Below are 22038 nucleotides of genomic sequence, written 5' to 3' on the forward strand. Positions count from 1 at the left end.
TTAAGTTAAGCACCCCCCCCCCCCGTTTTTTTACAACCTCGCACATTACAAGTTTGTTGTCGTCAAAACAGTGTAATATACCCATGATATTGCTATATTTTCTGGAGAAGTGATATTATGGTCACATAAAAACATAACAATCATGCCGTTTTCAATATTTTATTCTGAATAATTTAAGGTGAAATTTTTTGGGAATTTTAGGCATATTTTCACCTCAATTTAAGTATGGAGCTATAGGTCCATCACGGACAGTGTGGATGACGTTTATGTTTTCTAACGTACAGTCATTGTTCTGAGAAGACCTCTAGCGATCTTTGCGTCAATAACGTGTGTAGGACCCACGTGATCGGATCACTGACTCAACCCTACGTCTCATAGACCCTGTAAGCCGTCGTATGCGTTGCTGTGGCAGGTTGTTCCATTCCCGATGTAATGCACGTTCCAATTCATCCAGATTGGCTATTGGAGGGACCATCTTCGCAATTTGTCGTCCCAACATGTCCCAAACGTGCTCGAGGGGGTTCAGGTTCAGGAGGACAGGATTAGGGGGTGCTTAACTTAATTCTTTGTGTAGGGGTGCTTAACTTAATTCTTTGTGTATATATACACATACATATATATATATATGTATATACATATATATATATATATATATATATATATATATATATATATATATATATATAATATATATATATATATATATATATATAAATATATACATACATACATATATACGTATATATGTATATACATATATATATATATATATATATATATATATATATATATATATATATATATATATATATATATGTATGAAGCCTACAACGCTTCATACATATACCTCCCGATTATTTATTCAATGCAAATGAGACACCCTGCTCGTACTGTGGAGTTTCTACTATTTCTCACAGTTTTATATATATATATATATATATATATATATATATATATATATATATATATATATATATATATATATATATATATACATACATATATATATACATATATATATAAGATATACAATTTGGAGACAAAAGGTCTGAAGGTGAATATCGGGAAAGACGAAGGTGATGGCAAGTGGTAAAGCATGTGGTGAGGTGGAAAGAACTGGGAAGTGGCCCTGTGCTGTGTGTAGGAAGGGTGTCGGAGTGAACTGCATTCAGTGTACAATGTGCGCTGAGTGGGTTCATCAAAAATGTAGTGGTCTGAGAGGGTCATTAACCAGTGTGGCAGCTACATTCAAATGTAAGGTGTGCACAGAGGGAGCTGAAGATGGAGGAAATGTTGAGTTGGATCTTGGAGACGGCGTGAAGATGGAAGGTGTGAAAACATTTTGCTAGCTCGGAGACATGCTGAATGGAGAAGGTGGATCAGACTTGGCAACGGCGGTTGCTCGAGTGAGATGTGCATGGAAGAAGTTTCGGGAATTGAGTGGCGTGCTGATGATGAGGGGAGTGTCATTGAAGCTGAAGGGAAAGGTGTATGCTGCATGTGTGAGAAGTGTTATGATTTATGGGAGCGAGACATGGGTAATGAACATAGAGCAGCAACGAAGGTTGGAAAGGGTGGAAATGCGAATGGTTCGACGGATGTGCGGAGTATCGTTGAGAGAGAGGAAGACAAATGATGAATTGCGAAAGATGATGGGAATAGAGCCTGTGATTGATGCTGTGAAGAGGAACAGGTTGAGATGGTTTGGTCATGTGTTGAGGAAGGATGAAAGTGACTGGTTGAGAAGAGTGATGGAAATGAATGTAGAAGGAAGTAGAAGACGGGGAAGACCGAGAAAGACTTGGCTAAAGATGGTGGAAGAAGAAATGCAGGCAAGGGGGTTAACAAGGAGAGATGCAGAAAATAGGGCAAAATGGAGAAGATTGTCATGGGGACCACAAGGCTAACCCCCGCTCTAGCAGGGAAAATGGCCTTTAATATGCATGTTGCTGTTGTTGTGTATATATATATCTATATATATATATATATATATATATATATATATATATATATATATATCTATATATATATATATATATATATATATATATATATATATATATATATATATATATATATATATATATATATATATATATAGACTACCGGTCAAAAGTTTTAGAACACCTCAATTTTCCAGTTTTTATTGAAATTTACGCAGTTTAATGTCTCAATAAAAAATAAAAAAATAAAAAATAAAAACATTTAGAGGCCATTTTTCCCCGCAAAGCGGGGATGGCCTTTTTCGGGGACCGTGGTTGTTGTTGTTTTTTGGTCCCCTTTTTGAAGCAATGTTTTACGGCCGGATGCCCTTCCTGCCACCAACCCTTTTTGTCGCCTTTTACGACAAGCATGGGAATTACCAGTGAACTGGTACTCAATTAGCCGACCTCGGAAGGATGACAGGCTGAGTCAACCCCCCTGGCGTTAATTCAGCGATCGACCGGGATTAGAACCCAGGATCCTGGGATCCTAAGCTGGCACCCTAGCCGCTAGCCCAACACCAGACAACAATGTCTCAATGTACTCTGAAATTAAGCATAGAACAAATAAACAATTGGAGATAAAAAATAAATCATACAATAATTTTGTTTAACAAAATTTAATTTAAATTTTTGACTCAGCAAAGTAGCCACCTTTTGCAGAAAAAACGCCGAACACACTCGTGGCATTCTTTCTACAATGGAAATCAAATATTGTTCAGGAAGTTCTTCCCAACACTGTTGCAGAAGGTCCCACAAATGTGTTGCACTTGTCGGTTGCTTTGCTTTCACCCTTCTGTCCAGCTCATCCCAAAACCAGCTCGATGGGGTTTAAGTCTGGAGACTGTGCTGGCCATTCCATGATTTGAAGCCTACCGTCTTGTTCTTTTCATCGAAGGTAGTTTTGACATAGCCTGGAGGTGTGTTTCGGGTCATTATCTTGCTGTCGGATGAACCCCTGACCAACGAAGCGTATACCAGAGGTTATTGCATGGCGCTGCAAAATGCTGTGGTAGCCCTTTTGGTTCAGGGTGCCAGTCACTCTGTGCAAGTCGCCGACTCTGGATCCAGCAAAAGAGCCCAGACCATTACGCTTCTTCCTCCATGTTTGACAGTTGGTGTCACACACTGAGGAACCATCCTTTCGCCTACTCGGCGGCGTACAAAAACCCTGCGTGATGAACCAAAGATTTCAAATTTTGATTCATCGGTCCATAAGACCTTCTTCCAGTCTTCAGTAGTCCACTGGCGGTGCTTCATGGCCCAGGCAAGCCTCTTTTTCTTATTTTGCCATCTTAGCAATGGCTTTCTTACTGCCACTCGACCTGTCAAACCTGCAGTTCGAAGTCTTCTCTTCACAGTTGAAACTGAGACTTGCTTACTTCGACCAGTGTTAAGCTGTGCTTGAAGCTGTTGTCCTGTGAGCTGCCTATCACGCACGCTGTTGACTCTCAGAAACTTATCTTCTGATTCTGTTGTGGCTATGGGGCTGCCAGACCTCTTCCTATCAGAGTTTCCTCCAGTTTTCCAAGTGTCTTTTGATGGTGTAGGAAACTGTACTCACTGACACCTTCGCTTTCTTTGCAATTTCTCTAAAGAAAAGAACAACACTTTTCAGGGTTACAAGTCAGGAGACGACGATGGTTCACGAGCGAGCGGTATTCAATGACAAAGGACGGACTATAACCGAAACAGGGCCGGACTGGGGGGTCGGGGGCCCACGTGGCAGGTGTCGGCCCCCCGACATGCAGTGTACATGCCTATTTACAAAAGGCCCCAATGCGCTGCGTGCACAGGCCTTTAAGAGCCAGCTGTACATAATTGTGTGTGGTGCTGGCCTGGAAATGTCAAAACGAAGGTTACTGACCTTGAAATGAGATAGAAAATACTGTATAATCAGTTATGAGGTTAGTTAGCTACACAATACCGAAAATTTGGTTAGATTCCGACAACTTGAAAATTTGACCTTTGTGACCTTCAAAGGTCAAAGATTCTGAAATTTGTTGGAAAACTTGTATTTCATGATGTATGTGATATTGTGATAATATAAGATCATGTACGACATTTCTACCTATCAGGAAGCGAACAATGTAATAAAACCATCAAAAATCGACTTTTCTAAATTTTGTGACCTTATGACATTGACCTTGTGGCGAAAATGAAAAATCGAGCTCCATGGGGCTAGACACATGACATTGGCCTAACCAAATACCGAAACCCCTGTCAAATTCCACCAACGATTACCCCCTAAAAATACATCTTTTTCGGACGTCGCTCCGCACACGGGGCGCAATAAGCCCACACTCTCGGCAGGGACACAACTAGATCATGATGTCAACCTCCCACCCAAGTTTCATCAATATCGAATGATATCATCAGGTAGTTATGCTGCGGACAGACAGACAGACAGACAGACACACACAACCCATGACAATATAGTGGTCAGTTGATAACTCGTGAAGCAATAATGGACTGTCTGAACCATATGCTGTCTCTCTCCACCCGTTATGGTGTCTTCCACCCATAACCCACCTTTGTTAATTGCCTTTTTCTCGCATTATGATGAGCAATAATGGCGAGACTGCGAGAAGGGCTTCCCCGCGGGGGTCTTACAGGGTTATTTGGGAGACCGGGAGGGGAGAACAAAGGGTTTGTGTGTTCTGCCTTTTGTACCGGGGGTTTCACAGAGGGTCGGTAGAATTTTGAAATCGGCAGGAGTGAGGGTTAGTTTCACACGGTTTTCCCTTCGCCAAGCTCTTATGAGGGTCAAGGACAAGCTTCCGAAGAAGGATAGGTCAGGGGTGGTATACGTAGTGCCCTGTGGTTGTGGAGCTGAGTATGGGGGTGAGGGAACCGGGGAGGACCTCAGGTCAGGTAGGGGGGGCTTAGGCTGCCTAAGAGGCATTTGAATGTAATTATCCAGCAGCGTTGCTTTTGCCAATCAGCTGAGGAGGGGGTTAGGGGAAGGGGGGGTGGACACACCTTTATGGGATAGGGTTATATTTTGGGTTCTACACCTAACAGAAACAGAAGACGTGTTTTGGAGGCTTGGCACACAGAAGAAACTGTTACCTCGATCACACAAGTGGTAGTTGACTTACCGGTAACGTTTGATCCACTCTTGTGTAAACGAAGCAGGCATTCCATACTTTGAACAACGAGTCCACATAATGTCACACAAGGTTTTCAATCGGACAATTTGCCCCCTGCCCCCCCCCCCCCCCCCCAACACCCCTCTCCCAAACCACCCCTCTCCCCCACTTTCCCCCCTCCCTCCGGTTCCCCCCCTATTTTATCCCCCATATTACCCCCGCCCCCTCCCGGATTCCCCCTTTACCGCATAGGGCCACATGTGATGATTTTGATATTATGGCAATTTAATTTTATCTTAAAAATTTTTGCTTTAATATATTTAAAGTTTTAATTTAATTTACAATTTAATTATTTACAAGTTTAACTTCTAATTAAATGTAATGATGGTTCCGGATTTTCTAAACACTTGAGTTATAATCCGGCATTGCTTTCAGGATTGTTTTCAGCCGTTAATGTGCGGTTGATTTTTGAATTTGGTCAGTGACGTTCTCAGTTCACGAGAGCGGTGTGATACGGTTTATTTGGCTGTCCAGCTTTGCCCACCCCATTTTGCGTATACCCCGCCCACTTTGTTGCATATAACGGGATGTTGAGATGATTTTATCACTCTTGCGGAAAATTAACGGAGGCGTGTGGCTTTGTCACATGTTGTTAATCGAAACGTTGAGTCATTCTTTGTTCAATCAAAGGTTTGAGATCTTACCATGGATATTTACATATATAGTTTTTGTGTTTGCGTGTTTGCGTATGTATGTATGTATGACTGTATGTATGTATGTATGTATGTATATATATATATATATATATATATATATATATATATATATATATATATATATATATATATATATAAGGATGGTTCTTAAAAATGAAAGTTAGAAAAGTCATGCTCCTAACATTTAAAAAATTTTAAGTATGTATGAAAAAACCCTTGTGGTGAAATTTTAAGACATTTCGATTAAATTTAGGGGTTGCACACAGAGTTTGTAATTTCACATATTTGGCTCGCATGAATGTTTGGAGTTGATGATTTATTCTCCACTGCTGTACTTGTGATTTTGACCATTACAGATGACCTGTGACCTTGCTATGTACTGCACATTTTGAAGTTGTGTTTGCGTTCATTGAATACAGTACAACTGTACTCTGGTGTATGCAGTTGCTCTCATTGAAGAGTACAATCGTCTCCTGACAAGGGATGAACAGCAAACCCAGTATCTACTTAAAGTTGTGACAGAACATCGCAAGAGGTTTCCCGATTGCAGGAAATCAATGCTTATCAGGCAAGACGCTTATCGGGCAGAAACATTGAGTGGCTGGCAACCATGAGTCACTGTGCAGCCCCTAAAACTTGATGTATTCAAAAAATATTTCAAAGGCAGAAGTTTTACTTCAATACCAAAAAAATTAAAGGTTCGGAGTAAAACAATTCAAAAAATGTTTTTGCCTTATGTACCTGGGAACCACACTACATATATATACACACACACACACACACACATACATATATCTATACAGATATAATTTGTAATTTGCCAAAACAGACAGATTTTAGCTTAAAAAGCTTAAACTTGCCAAAGCCAAGTTGCCAAAAGTTGGAAAATATCGATGGCAAAAGAGAAAGTCATACCACAGAAGGATGCGTCGACAGCATCACCCCAAAGGAGATAGGTGAAGAAAGTCGATATCTTCGTGTGTTATAATCTAGCTGTTATTACGATATGGATACCGCAAAAATACTATGAATTCTGTTTGAACTAGAAGGGCACTCGGTCGAGTCAATACCTCCCCCAGACTGAACAGTTTACATTTTGTATCCCACTGATAGGCCGGATCCAGATATTCACCAAAATCGAATCAATTCGTTCTTGTCACCTACCTAACTCATCCACAACTTTTTGAGATATCATACTATATATCATTTTAGCCTGGTGTTGGCTTTGTGGTTAGGGTGCCGGCTCGGGATCCTAGGATCCTGGGTTCGAATCCCGGTCGATCGCTGAATTAACACCAGGGGGGTTGACTCAGCCTGTCATCCTTCCGAGGTCGGCAAATTGAGCACCAGTTCACTGGTAATTCCCTGTGTGTCGCAGAGTCGACTTACAGGGTTGGTGGCAGGAAGGGCATCCGGCCGTAAAACATTGCTTCAAAAAGGGGACCATGGTGCCCGAAAAAGGCCAACCCCTGCTCTGCAGGGAAAAATGGCCTCTAAAGGTGGTTCTATACTATATATCATTTTGGCCTGATCTATAAATTATATATTGGTGAAGAATCACTTTTAAAATAAAAAAAATATCGTATCTGGATCCACATTCAGATCTTCACCAAAATTGAATTAATTTGGCCTTGTCATACACCCAACGTGTCCACCAAGTTTTGTCCGAATCTGTCCGCATCTCTTTGAGATATCATGCTATACTGTATATCATTTTTGGCCCTATCTCTCAATGGTGAAGAATCATGAAAAAAAATTCGAGTATCTGGATGCAGATCCGGATCTTCACCAAAATCTAATCCTTTTGTCCTTGTCACATACTCAACCTGTCACCAAATTTCATCCGAATCCGTCCACAACTTTTTGATGGCAAAAGAGTTGGAAAATGATTAGGAGTAAAACAATTCAAACAGACAGTCAGGGGTGAAAACATACCCTCCATCCACCATCTTGCAGTTTCTCCATTTCCATGACACTCACCTCCACTTGCAATTATTTTTGTTCAAAGTGAATTAAAAAGAAAAAAAGTCCTCTCATCCTGTGATTTCCATGCTGTGACTACTTTTCTGGAGCTGTTCTCCAAAATTTACGAATGTTGTGCGTCTCATTGGAACTCACAGACATATACAAGGTGGGGTCAAAACCCTTTCCCCCAAACATGAAACAATGGCCCTAGTCAAGTAAAATTGCACAGGTGGTAGTCCATCCTAATGTATTTTCCAGCCAGTGTCACATTTTTCTAACATTGGGTGAGTTCCCTGTTGCCATTGGAATAGAAGACACGTTTTTAGCTCTGAAACTTTTAAAAAAGGAAAACCCTTTCAACTCTGTCGTGCTGTTATGCCAAACAGGCATTGCTAGTAAATAGTTTCCTTTTGAAGTTACCACTTAAATTATGTTTGCTTATCCTCAGTGCTGTATATTTTGGCAATTATTATGCTGCTCAAAGTACCCTTGTAGAGGCCACATTACAGAAAATAAGCACAATTTTGAGGGTTGCTAATGAAAGCCTTTCAAAGGGATATCACCATCCCTTAGGTGGGCTCGTGCAATTGCAGGAGATGTGAGTATCCTTCAAGTAATAAAATCTGGCTCTGGATACTTTGTTGTGAGATAGGTCTTCCTATTACATACAAGTCCATGATTTAAGAAAATAATTAGCTCATTTGCATACTCTCATCCAGCATTACACATTTCAGCCTGGCCGAATAGCTCAGCAAAAGCAAGATTTCCTTTGAGTTGTGTGAGATTGGGTTTGGTTCATGACAAGAGTGGAACCGGCAAAAAATGCTTTCTGATTCAGGACCAGTAGAGAACACTGCATCAAAGCATGCACTTTGAAAGGGATGTCAGGCTGGCTGCCCAATCTGCTTGGATGTGCTTGTGGACCTTAAGGATCCCACAATATATTTCACAATGAATGAGCTTTTGGACAAGGATATTGGCAAATGTACAATTTTCCATTACTGGCTGAGAGTGCAGGTTTGACTGACTTTCCTCAGGAAACTTCCTCATTACCTCTGCCACCGAAGGTGGACAGTGGTAATGTTTTCACCCCTGTTTGTCTGTTTGTTTGTCTGTGAGCAGGATACCTTAAAACGTTGTGGACTGATTCGGACGAAACATGGTGGACAGGTTGGGTGTGTGACGAGGACGGATTTATTAGATTTTGATGAAGATCTGGATCCGGATAATATAATTTTTTAAGTGATTCATCACAATTGAGAGATATGGCCAAAGACGATATATAGCACGATGTTACTAACTTATAATAAGTGACGTAGGCCACTATTTGACTTCACCTCAGCCATGAAAATACACGATGTACAGGGTGTTTCAAAAAGATTGATACAAGTTTGACTTCCTGTCATTTCTTTGTTTTTTGATCTATACCGTTTTCCTTTTCAGGGTTTGGTGGTGTTATCGTGATATTTGTTCCCTGAGATTTCTAGCTCTGTAGCTCAACTATTCCATTGACAGTGGAGCAGAAAACAAAAGTGATGGCTCTGTGGTATGAGACAATCATTTGTGGACACCTGCGAGAGGTTCTGCCGGAAATACGACCTCAGAGCACGTGATGGACCCACAAATTGTGCCATTCAACGTATTGTGAAACATTTTAGCACAAAGGTAAAGTGCACAACCAGAGCAAGGGCAACAGTGGCAGGCCAGCATCAGTAACCAAGATCCAAGCCAACATGGACGCCATGCGGGATTCTGCAGTGGACAGTCCCAAGAAGTCCCACCACCGGCGCTCCAAGGAGCTGGACATCAAACCAACATCAGTCTGGCATATCCTCACTAAGGGACTGAAGCTTTTCCCATACATCATCTATATTAGGCATAAACTGAGTCAAGATGACATGAGAAGGAGACTTGATATGTGCAATTGGCTCAGTGACAGGATTGAGTGGCACCCAAACTGGATCAACCTGATGTAGTTCAGTGATGAAGCCCATTTCCACTTGAATGGTGCCATAAACAACGACAACAACATTTTCTGGGAAGCAGAACCACCTGAGGAGATCACTGAGAGGTACCTGAAAAAGCCTAAGGTCATATGCTTCTGCGCCTTCAACATCGAGAGCGTCAATTACAAGGATTTTGTGTAAATGCCAATTTCAGAACTTGGCTCTCACTAACTCTAGCAGTGACTTACTGCAATAGCCATCAGTGATAGAAAATACCATGTCATAAGCTTTCAAGAAGTGTTTGGTTCATGTTCCTGAGGTTTCTCTTTCTTTGTAAATAAACGTTTGAAGTTGTATCACTCTTTTTGAAACACCCTGTAGATTACATGTAAATAATATTAGAATGTGCTTCAAGGACTGGTAATCTAAGAGCTATATAGAGGATTGTTATGACAAACACATTATCGATCCTCTTCTCAAGTATCCTAATATTCCAAATAAAGACCATGGAAATTACTTGAGTTATCTGCTATGCTTCCTAAAAAAATTCATGGAGAACTTTGGCAAGGTGGGTGGGTGCCTATTTTTATTTAGAACAGTCAAGATCAGATAATAATTTCGATGATGTTAAGTGAACCAAAATTGTAAATTAAAGTAAGGGTACCCCAAAATAATAACCACCCCATCATGATACCCCATGTCACTACCAGCTGGGTAGGTTGGAACCACACAAGAGGAGATGAATGATCTCAGTGAATATCCGACACATATGGAGGTAGACAAAGAGCTAATTGAATGAAGAATACGTGAGGCCTACCAAAAACATAAAGCTGCCATCTCCGCTCGTATTGTTTGATGGCGGTAAATGTTAACAGCCTTTTAAATATCCTTTCTTTCTGCCCATCACTAATTGTTTGCATACACACTTGTTTCTTTTCCTGTCCGACGCTTCTTTTCATCGGACCATATTGTTCTGCTCCCAATAACCTTCGTGTAAATACACACAAATAAAATGGCCAGGCAGCATATGGGAAAATATATGCAATAAATCGAATGGCTGTAATAGATTGATTGGACGATTGCCGTGTTGCGGTAATACTGACCAACATTATTGAGCAGTTTTCCTGGGCGTGTAAATCCTGTTTAGTGTCAAACAACAAAGGCCAAATTAAAAAAAAAACTAAAAGCTTGAGCACTTCACTAGATTCACCACTTACTGTAGATTCAATACTCCTACGAAAATGTTAGCAGCTAAAACCAACGAGTAAATCATTCTGGGGCTATAAAGGATGCTTAATCATTACGGGCCTATAAAGCATACCTATAGTCTTCAGAAATGATTGTTGTTGATGAATAATTTTTTTATGTGTTAAGCACATGGGAATTGTTAGAAAAGGGTGTCAAGAACCCACAAGTAAATACATACTACTATAAGAAAGCATTTAGATTGTCTGGTGCAATGTCGAACACATTTACATTGATTTTCAGTCATACCTATTCAGTATTCACATTCAATAAGGGCATTCAGGTGACCAAGTCACAGGAGATTGATAGAAAAAATATATATTAAAAGTCAGTGGAATGTTGTGTAGGATAATAGCTTGTGACGATCTTTATAAATTTTGTACAGAAATATATTTATAAGGCTGGGTTTGTAGCCTGGATGATGCTGATTATGATAATAATAATAATAATAATAATAATAATAATAATAATAATAATAATGATAATATTTGATGTACCATACTCCTTACCAGCCGTTGGTGCTGTCAAAGTAGTTTCTTGGAATTAATAGTTATACATCGTGGTTGGCCTTCCCAGTGATGCTTGACCACGCTCCATCCTTTTAAATAGTGATCATCAAGCAGCAGCACGTACCAATTTCAAAATCTTTGGTATCACTTTGGTATCTTTGGTATCAAATTAAAGGGTTTGAACCATCAACCTCTGAGACTCAGAGAGGACACTCTAACCATTACGCCACAAAGTCTGGTAATAATAGTATTAACTAGAAGTGAGCTTTATAACTGCGAGCAGTTATGACCGGGTACCATGCCTCTCCGGTTTGATACAACCCCACTTTAACTGAAACCGCTTCACCTACCCATGTGATACTTCACAAATATGATCCACCATCCTTGGTGCATACATGTTAATGATGACGATGTCATCAGTCAAGTGTTGTGGCAGCCACATTGCCTTCAAGGAAAATAGTAAATACTTATATCTCTGAAACCGCTGAAGCTATAGATACGAGAATTTGCAGTTATGATGCACTACCCTTGCTACATAGAAAGTAATATGTTTCATATCGATCAGTTAAGCGGTTTTGGAAAAGGAGGCATTTAAATTATCGGTTTTTAAACTAATATGGCTGCCAAACCACATGACCTATGAACAACAAACAACAACAGGCATTTTAAGGCCATTTTCCCTGCAAGAGCGGGGGTTAGCCTTGTGGTCCCCAGGACAATCTTCTATGAGATCCTATGAGATCCTATGTGACTTATGAGATCAACAATATATACTCTGCTTGTGTTTTGGGAGGGGATCACGTGTGTGAAGTTTCATGTTGATTGGATAAAGTTTGTTATTCTATCCAATATGGCTGCCAAACCACATGACCTATGACATCATCATTTTCACACTAAATGCAGCAATGGTGAGATACTTGTAAATTTTCGCATCAATAGGCTAAGCGGTTTCAGAGAAAAAAATATTTTATATTTTCCTTCAATCCAAAATGGCTACTCCATCATGTAACCAATGACATTTTTGTGATCACACTTTAATCAACATCCCCATTGGATGGGACGCGTAAAGTTACAAGTCAATCAGTTTTTCGGTTTGGGAGAAGATGTTATTTTCAGGTTTTGGGTTAAATCCAATGTGGATGCCAGACAATGTGACCTATGATGTCATAGTTATCAAACTATATTTCGCATGCCTAGCCGATCATTGGAGTGGAGTTTCACTTTGGTCTCCAAAGCGGTTCAGGAGAAGAAAAAAATCTGAAGGGTTTATTCTTCAAAAAATGATGGCCGCCAAATCATGTGATCTATGACGTCATAAAATGAAGTTTTTTTTTTGTTTGTTTGTTTTTTTTTTTTGTTTTGTATACAAGATCGAGGCTCGTGAAAGAGCGAACATTAATCACACAGAAAGACAAACAGACACATAAAACAAATAACATCGGGAGCGGTAGACAAGATGGGGAGAGAGGGGGAAGGACACAAACACAACATTTGAGAGCAGGGACCGAGAGACATCGAGAGATCTGTGGGAGGGAGAGGGCTTTGGGGGGGAGGCATGTGAAGGGGGGGAGGCATGTGAAGGGGGGGAGGCATGTGAAGGGGGGGGGGGGGGTGGGAGAGGTATAAACATATGGACACTGCCAGGATTTCCAGGAAATAAGTTGGAATTTCAAACAAGGTGGATCTGGGGTGAATTAGTGGGGGTAGAAAAGATCAAGGTTATGGATGGGGGAAGATAAGAGATGGTGGTGAACAGCTGTTTTAAAGACCTGGAGGGAGGAGAGGGATTGAAGGGAGTGTGGGAGCTTGTTCCACAGGCGGGAGAAAAGAGGAATGAAAGAGTGAAGGTGAGCAGAGAGCCGAGATTTCGGCAGTTTAACCATCAGAGGGTTGCTGGCAGATCTTGTGCGACCTGTAGGAATATTTGGGGGACAGAGCACAGAGAGAGCTGGGGGAGCAAGGCCGGAGAGGAGTCGGTAGAAGACAGAAAGACCACCTACCTGCCTGCGGTGAGTGAGTGAAAGGCCCTCAGAGATAGCTTCATCGCGGGAGATTCCAATGATTTTGAAAGCTTTGGATTCAACAGCGTGAAGCCGAGCCAGGTGTGAGGCAGGAGCACCAGCCCATAGGGGAGAACAGTATTCCATTGAGCTGCGGATGAAAGCCTTGTAAGTGGTGAGGAGCTCAGGTGTGCCGAGGAAGGACTTCGCACGACGGAGGATGCCCAGTCGGCGACTGGCTTTGGAGGCCAGCTTGGAAATGTGGTTTTCCCAAGAAAGATCATGGCAGATAGTGAGACCCAAAAGCTTGAGTGACAGAACTTCTTGGAGAGGATTGTTGAGAAAGTAGATGGGAGGGTTGTCCAGTCGATCTTTTCGGAGAGACATAGTAAGAGAGTGAGATTTGGCAGGATTGAAAGACATGTACCACTTGTTTGACCAGTCTGTGATTTTGTCCAGGTCTTCAGAGAGTGAGGAGGCTGCAGACTGCCGATCTGAGGGAAGAGGAATGGAGCGGCAGAGAGTGGAGTCATCAGCAAAGAGATAGAGAGGATTTTCCAGAGAGTCAGAGAGATCATTGATAAAGACCAGAAAAAGCACAGGGCCCAGCACACTTCCTTGGGGAACTCCAGCCTGAACAGGAAGGGGAGATGAGAGAAATCCATTCAGGGCCACACGTTGACTACGACCAGAGAGGAAGTCCGCAAGCCATGCATGGAGATTTCCATGGATACCATAGGAGGAGAGTTTGGTGAGCAGAGCTGGGTGCCAGACCGTATCAAAGGCCCTTGATATGTCAAGGGAGACAGCTCTGATTTCCTGTTTGGCATTGAGGACCTCCATCCATTGTTGAGACAGCAGAAGCAGCATGTCCAGAGTAGAGTGACCTGGTCTGAAACCAAATTGATGATCAGAGATCAAGCCATTGGAGAAGAGGAAAGATTTCATATCCGAAGCAATGATGGATTCCATGACTTTGCTGATAATTGGGAGCAGGCTGATTGGTCTGTAGTTGCAAGGATCTGTTTTTGCACCTTTTTTGTGTAAAGCGGTAATGTTAGCTGATTTCCAGGATGCTGGCAGATGACCTTGAGCAAAAGATAGGGTGAAAAGAACAGAGAGAGGGTGAGATAGAGCGGCAGAGCAGGATTTTAAGACCCGTGGGCTGATGCCGTCTGGTCCAGTTGCAGAATCAGAGTCGAGGTTTGACAAAAACTCCTCCACCTTGTCAGGAGAGAAGGACACAGAGTCCAGGAGCAGTTGGGTTCGACTGGGAAAGGTGGGAACAGAGAGAGATGGGTTTGGGACTAAGGATTTCGAGGCGAACACAGAGTTGAGGCATTCGGCTTTGTCACGTGCGATGTCAACTGTGTGGCCATTTGAGGTAAGGGAGGGGATGGAGGGGGAACAAACACCAGAAACGGATTTGACCAGACGCCACCAGGATTTGGAGGAAGGAGACAGGTTTGAGAGTTCATTCTTGAGTGAGGAGAGATAGTGCTTCCTGGCACTCCTGAGGGTAGACACACACTTGTTCCGAGCTTGGTGGAAGGAACTGAGATTTCCTTCAGTTGGATTAGCCTTCCAAGAGGCAAAGGCAAGTTGTTTCAAGGCAACTGCCTCACCACAAGATTCAGTGTACCATGGACGGGAGGAAGGGTAAGACAATTGAAGGCGAGATGGGATAAATCTGTGCATGAGAGAGATCAGTTTGCTTTGGAAGAATTCCCAGGAAGAATTGATGTCAGAGGCAGTGGAGATGGGAGACCAATCCAGACGATTGATGGCTGCTTGAAGACCGTCCCAGTCGGCCTGAGTGAAATGCCAGACTCGTCGACGCTGAGGAGGCTCTCTGAGAATGGCCAGAGAGATGTCCACTTTGACAAGCACATGATCAGAAGAACCGATTGGAGCAGAAGAAGAGCAGCAGACATTAGCAGGGAAGTTTGTCATAACCAAGTCTAGAAGAGAAGATACTCCATTGGCTGAGATCCGGGTCGGGAAATTGACAGATTGTGTCAATCCCAGTGAGTCACAGAAGTCCTTTGCTGAGGTGCCATGACTAGTGAGAGAGGAACCCACACCCAACCAGGTGGCATGATGACAGTTGAAGTCACCACATATGAGGAAGAGAGAGTTGGGATGAGTGGATAGAAGTTGGTCCATGTTGTCAGACATTGAAATGTAGATGGAGTCATCACTGTTTGGGGGACGGTACAGAACACATATGAACAAAAGGTGGGAGCGGAGAGGAAGCCGTAACCAGAGGTACTCCTGCGGGTGAGGAGGAAAGAGAGCAGTGCAAGGAGAGTGAGGAAGAGAGTTTTTGACAAAGTTAGCCACCCCACCACCAGGCCGAGGCTCAGGTCTATCATACCGGAGGAGGGAGTAACCAGGAAGAGATATTAAGGAATCAGAGACATCTTGAAGGAGGAAAGTCTCTGTTAAGCAGATCAAGTCTGGATTGTCAGAAGCAACCTGTATGGAGAGATCAGTCAGGTTTGAGCGAAGGCCCCAGATGTTTGAGGTCCATACCGTTAATGAAGAGAGAGGGGGAGCATCGGGTACAGGACAGGGGAGGGGAGGAGTAGGGTAAGATGAAGGATGAGAGGGGGAGGTAGGGAGAGCAGTTGATAGTGTTTCAGATGTTGCAGAAGAGTTCCAAGAAAGGGAAGGATGAGGAGGATGAAAGGTTTGCTGGTGAAGGGATGCGGCACAGTGAGGGGTTGTTTGAGGGGGGGCAGAGGAAAGTAGAAGGTTTGGGGGGGTGGAGGTATGAGATAGAAGGGAGACGAAGTGGGGAGGAGGCAGCTTGGAGGAGGAGGGGGGAGGAGAGAGAATTGGAGAGGAATGGTATGGGGGGAGAATTGAATGGGAGGGATTGGGGGGGAGTTTTGAAGGGCAGGAGTGAGGGGGGAGTTTAGGAGGGGAGGGGCAAGGGGGGAGTTTTGGAGGGAAGGGGAAAGGGGGGAGATCAGGAGTGGAGGGGCAAGGGGGGGATTAGGAGGGGAGGGGCAAAGGGGAAGTTTAGGAGGGGAAGGGCAAGGGGGGGGTTCAGGAGTGGAGGGGCAATGGGGGAGTTTAAGAGTGGAGGGGCAAGGGGGAAGTTTCGGAGTGTAGGTGCAAGGGGGGGGATTTGGATGGGAGGGGCAAGAGGGGAGTTTAGAAAGTGGATGATTAATGAAAGACGAACATTGATAACAAATTGGGTTTGTTGTGATTTTCAAGTTCGCAATCCGGTTCAGGATGATGGAGGAGGGATGGAATGAATGTGAATTTAGACCATGTAGTGAGGGAGACGTATAAGATATTGAATTTCTTTTTTTTGAAGTGGAATGAGTTGGAGAGGAAATTGAGAAAAACCTTTTAAATAGGAAGAAAAACAGCGTGTTGTAATATACCACTGAATAAAAAACAGAAGGGGAAAGGTTAAACATATTTAAAAATATTTAAACAGAACTATGAACAATCTTATATGCACAAAAATACCAACGGGGGGAGAGCCGAGAGGGACCACCACGAGTCACGTGAACAGGGCAAACGGTGGATGGCAAGGAGATAATGGGGGTGGGGCGAACAGCACACCTGGACAGAAAATACAGGATGAGACAACAGTACATGTGGAGAAAATAAAATAAATGTTTTTGGTTTTTTTTTTTTTTTTTTGGGGGGGGGGGGGGGGTGGGGATTTAGAACGTTAGACAGTATTATGTTCGGGGTAGAAGGGAAAAAACCAAGAGCCAAGCAAAACACACTTAAGTTAACAAAACACCGACGGGGGTACAACTACAGTACAAGGCCACACACGAGGAGCAGAACACGATTAATTAAATACGAGTTACAGGAAATTCAAACCAAAACTAACTATAATCAAACAATATCACATGGACGATAAAATAACGAATTGAAATTTGACAATCTATCTGGGGAAATGGGGGAGAAACACGTGGTCGAAGAACGAACGAACGAATAAGAAAGAATAAACGAATGAGCACAGAGAAGGTAATGTCTTTTTTTTTTGTTTTTTTGAGTTGAGATTTACAAAAGGAAGTAGGCTTTGGGGTGGAAAGACTGCGAAAACAGAGAACGAAAGTTATTGGATCACAAACGACAGGCGCTGAGAGAAAAACAAAGCCTCAAGGTTGTACAGTGTACACTGTACAGGGCTTCGAGACGACACGAATTAACGCGATTTTCAATACAGGTATGAAAGATTTGCACCGAAAATCTTTGACGGGACAATATACGTACATACACCATAAAAGAAATACAGTTATAACGAAAATACAAATTGGAACAATGACTTAACTTCGATTTCGATGGAGAGCGTGGAGACCTGCGAAAAAAACGAACCGTCGCCAGCAAGACCGGAAACGGAAGTCCAAAAGTGTTTAAATATAATTGGGTCATAGATTAGGTGTATGAAGTTTCAGATTTTTTAGGATAAGGATTTCGATTTCCACATTTATGGCTGATCTACCACTTCACCTATTGCAGATAGCATCATCATTATTATGCTTTTCTTCCCCATTGGGAGTACTTCACAATGTGCCGTCTCAAATTTTTCTGTTCTGCGGTTTCTGAGATATCATTTTAAATTTTTTTTTGCATTTAATCCAAGATGGCTGCCATAACACATGACCTATGACGTCATAATTATGATCAAACCATACCACTTCGGGGGTCACTCCTACCTTGAAAGATTTGTCTCAATCGGATGTGTGGTTGTCGAGGGAAAAAAGGTTGAAGGAAATAATAGAGAAAAAAAAGGCCAAAAACATGGCGAATAATAATAATAACTAGCAGAAACCCATGGAACATCCACGGAAGGGAGGGTGTGGTGTATGGATAGAGTGTACCATTATGGATGGCATAGGGGATTTGCTTGTCCGAGTAAGAGTTAGGAAGAAAGATGAGAATGAAGAGTGCGTATATGAACAACGATCGCCGACACCGGCACAAATGCATGCTCTGGATTGTCCACTTAGTGGACGGCTTGCTTTCGCCTTCGCCTGTCCAATCAGCGGACGGCTTGCTTCGCCTTCGACCAGCAGACGCCAATACGATGGCGTCGTATGATGGCGTCGTATCGGCAGTTAATCGGATGCTTTTGGGCCCCAACGTCGGCTAATTCAGATTTTTCGAGTATGGCTGTATGTGATAAACAAAGACCGCGGTTCGTAGATCATAAATCCATTAGTGCCGTGGGCATCGGGTCACTGGGTGCGGCGTAAAAGGGATAACAAAGTCGAGTCCTTACGCTATTATTATATAGATAATAATAATGAACAGAACAGAAACAATAGGGTACCACAGCCTGTAAGGCTAATGGTACCATCGATTATACATTGAATATCAAAAGACATTTAATCACCTTCTCTTGAAGGAAAGTGAACTCTCGGATGTTAGATCTCAAATAAGAATGTGATGAAACTGGACAATGACGGGAATGAGTGAGCATTTAAGAGTGAAAGAGATGACAACTACCATTCCTGCATCGTAGAGTCAAACTTGTCGACCACTGGAAATCATTGTCAATCTTTCACCTTCAAAGCATGAAGTTCCGATGTTGAGACAGGTTGCAGTATAGTCGGGGCCAAACCTCATTTAAGATTCACAGTTGATAAACAACGGCCTTAACCTTATGATGATGAGCAACAAAGAGGACAGATTGTGTCATTGTTAAAAAAAGCAATGTCATGATAAATAACTATGAATAAAATTTGGAACAAGCATTAATGCTTAATGATAATTAAACGACCATTGGCCATAGTATCATGATAAGAGGAGTAGCAATATGTAGTCAGAAGCTGATGGGTCCATTGCACAGCCTATCCCAATCACCACCAGTGGGAAATAGAGTATGCAAATACAAAGGAGGCAATCTGATCACTACAAGCACAAAACACTGCTGAAAGGGAAAAAGAGAATACAAAGACAATGAAACAGTGAAAGGGTCTGATGATGCGAAAAGGAACAGCCGACAGTGACTCGGCATCGGAGGCAAGAGAGTTAGTCTAAAGGTTAGGACATTGATGTGACTTACGGTGTAGACGATGAAGGCGCCTCATGGGCGAGGCACTTGCATGGATGAGGAGCGACACAGCATCTAATGCTTGCTTGGTCCCCAGGCCTGAGGGTTAGAATTCAGTAGCCATCTGAAACCTTAAGCTCAGCTTGATTAAGATGGGCCATAGAGAGTTGTTTTTTAAGCTTTCATTGTTCTATTGCCTCCAAGTTTGCATATTGGCCTTGAAATAAAATTCGTGTTTGTGTTACAATAGGAGGTATTACTGTATTAGAATGATTGAACTGAAAGTTGAGCTTTGTTGTCAGGTGGAGGTTGAGGTAACGTTAAGGTTATAGGGATTTCAAATTAAGGTAAGTTTAAGTACTTACAATCATTAAGATAATGGTTTAGGTTAAGCACAAGCTTAACCTTTAGTCATGCAATGAGTACTTCCTTTGGAAGAAATCTACTTGGCAATGCAATAATATAACAATGAAGAAATTAAAAAAAACACACAAATCCCATGTGATGGGGATTATGAGATAAGTACAAGGCAGAAACACACCAATGTCTAGCAATAAAGACAACAAAGCCTTCCTTCAGTTTATCACTAGAGTGGATTATGGTGAAATTTGAAATTTTGGCCTTGTGCTTAAGCTTGACCTTCAAATTAATTTACATATATTGTATGTTATAGCACGAGTTGAGCTGTGGAAATTTTAACCCGACACGAATTACTGGAAGAGGTTTGCACTCATTCAAAGTTTGTACCTGATACCTGATATTTTTGGTACATCATTAACCCTTGGTTTACCGACTTTACTCTCAAGTCCCACCGCTTATTAATCGCTGTAGGAAACAGCTACTTGGTTCACTTATCTATTGGTACTTTTCAGTCCATACAGATGGTTAACTGAAGTTCTTGAAACAGATGATAGCTTGTGTATTACCAGGATATCAACACCTCTTTGTATTAACTAGGGATGCTAAGACTTCCACCAACTACATGCAAACATCTTATAATGGTAAAGGGTTAATATATAACCAGGGTTAAAGATCATGGTTGTGCGAGATAAAAAGAGAGGGAAGGGGAGAAAGAAGGAGAAAAATATATCGAGAGAAAGAGAAAGAGAGGTGGAACGAATGTAGTGCATTTACCATAAATACAAAAGAGCTTAAATGGGAGATGCCTCACCAAACTAAACTATCACTTCCTGAGAGATCTTTAAAGTTATTTCAGTTTATTGACTGCCTGATTCAATGGGCACCTGAAAAATCAACTGAAAATACCAATCATCGAGGTTTCTACCCTTCAGTCCTATAAAGCCAAGAAAGACAAGTATTTTAAATCCATGAAAATCTACTTGTAGTTTAGAGGATTCATACTTAAGAGTAAATTCACCATCAACTTTAACATTCACCGAGGCTAAGGCTCAGGTCTGACACTTCAACCACTCTTCATGCGGGACTTTGACCACTCGCTCAGTACAGGACAAAAAAAATCGGTGGTCTAACCTGAATCTTACCCTCTACAATTGTTATAATCCATGGTGATTTTACTCAGCTGGAGTCTAGATAATACTCTACCTGCAAGCCGATATAATCTCACATTTTGACCAAGAGTCTCCCATTTTTGGAGACAACCCCCTCCTCTTCCCGACCCTGGCAAGAGCCCATTTTAAACAAATTGTCCAATCAGGTCCCACTTTCAAGCAAAACTTCGTGTGAACTATTTTTCACGGCATTGCATCCGTAATGAGAAGATGGAAATTATGACAAGTTAACATGATGGACACAGACTCCCTCTTCTCTGCTTGGTGTTGCCTGTAGCGCTAATCGTAAATACGGTTTATGCCCAGTTTGTGTATTTTCTCGGTGTGCCTTTAATACCATGTATTGTATCATGTGTATCAGCTGGCATTGCTCATTTACGAGAGGTTATTGATAATCCATGTAGTGTGTGTTATCTCATATATCAAGTGGTAACCAAAGGTATTATTCTGGTGAATTCATTTGGTTTTCACAATATTAATGCTTAATCATAATAAGCTGCTTGTAACTACCCAGACAAAACCAAAAATAATCCTAAAAACTTAAATATATATATTAACATTATGAAGCATTTACTTTCAAATGGCTTCTTGAACTGAGTAGCTCCTCGTGTGCTCCAACATGAAAAATTTCGTAGTCAACTTTCCTGGGAACTTAAGAGACGTGTACTTGCATGTTCTTATAAAGCCATACACTTGTGCCACAATGAAAAGTGTCAGCAAATTGTTAAAATATCCCCACAATTAAATTGAAATTACAGTAATATTGACAAGTTAATAGAAAAGAAATCATGTTATTTACTTAACATTATTGACACAACACCATTGATGTACATTTGCCATGATCTAATCTAAAGCTCATTGGGAAACCTTAGAAGGTGCACCCTCCCAACCCCCCATCCCAGCTCGTAATTGAAAAGTTGGAAAGAGCAAACGTGAATATTTCATGAGGAAGCTGAGGCTGCTGTGGAGGTCGCTTTGCTGTTGAAATTGACGACGGAATTGCATTCCATAAAGTCAGAG

General features: G+C 41.8%; 1 protein-coding gene across 13 annotated transcripts in view; it reads right to left on the minus strand.

The window, feature by feature from the left end:
- LOC137421571 (adhesion G protein-coupled receptor L2) overlaps positions 1-22038 on the minus strand; it is a 638565-nt gene that overhangs the window by 343855 nt on the left and 272672 nt on the right. For 9 of the 13 annotated variants that reach the window (XM_068107768.2, XM_068107759.2, XM_068107758.2 and 6 more), the window contains exon 6: positions 19502-19588. The exons of the other annotated variants lie outside the window; for them this stretch is intronic. In XM_068107768.2, coding sequence (XP_067963869.2) covers positions 19502-19588 — 87 coding nt within the window. The remainder of the gene's footprint in view (positions 1-19501; positions 19589-22038) is intronic. 13 annotated transcript variants of the gene reach the window in all.

The sequence above is a fragment of the Myxine glutinosa genome, chromosome 2 (assembly GCF_964187855.1).
Source record: "Myxine glutinosa chromosome 2, kmMyxGlut1.1, whole genome shotgun sequence".
In the NCBI taxonomy this organism is placed as follows: Eukaryota; Metazoa; Chordata; class Myxini; order Myxiniformes; family Myxinidae; genus Myxine; species Myxine glutinosa.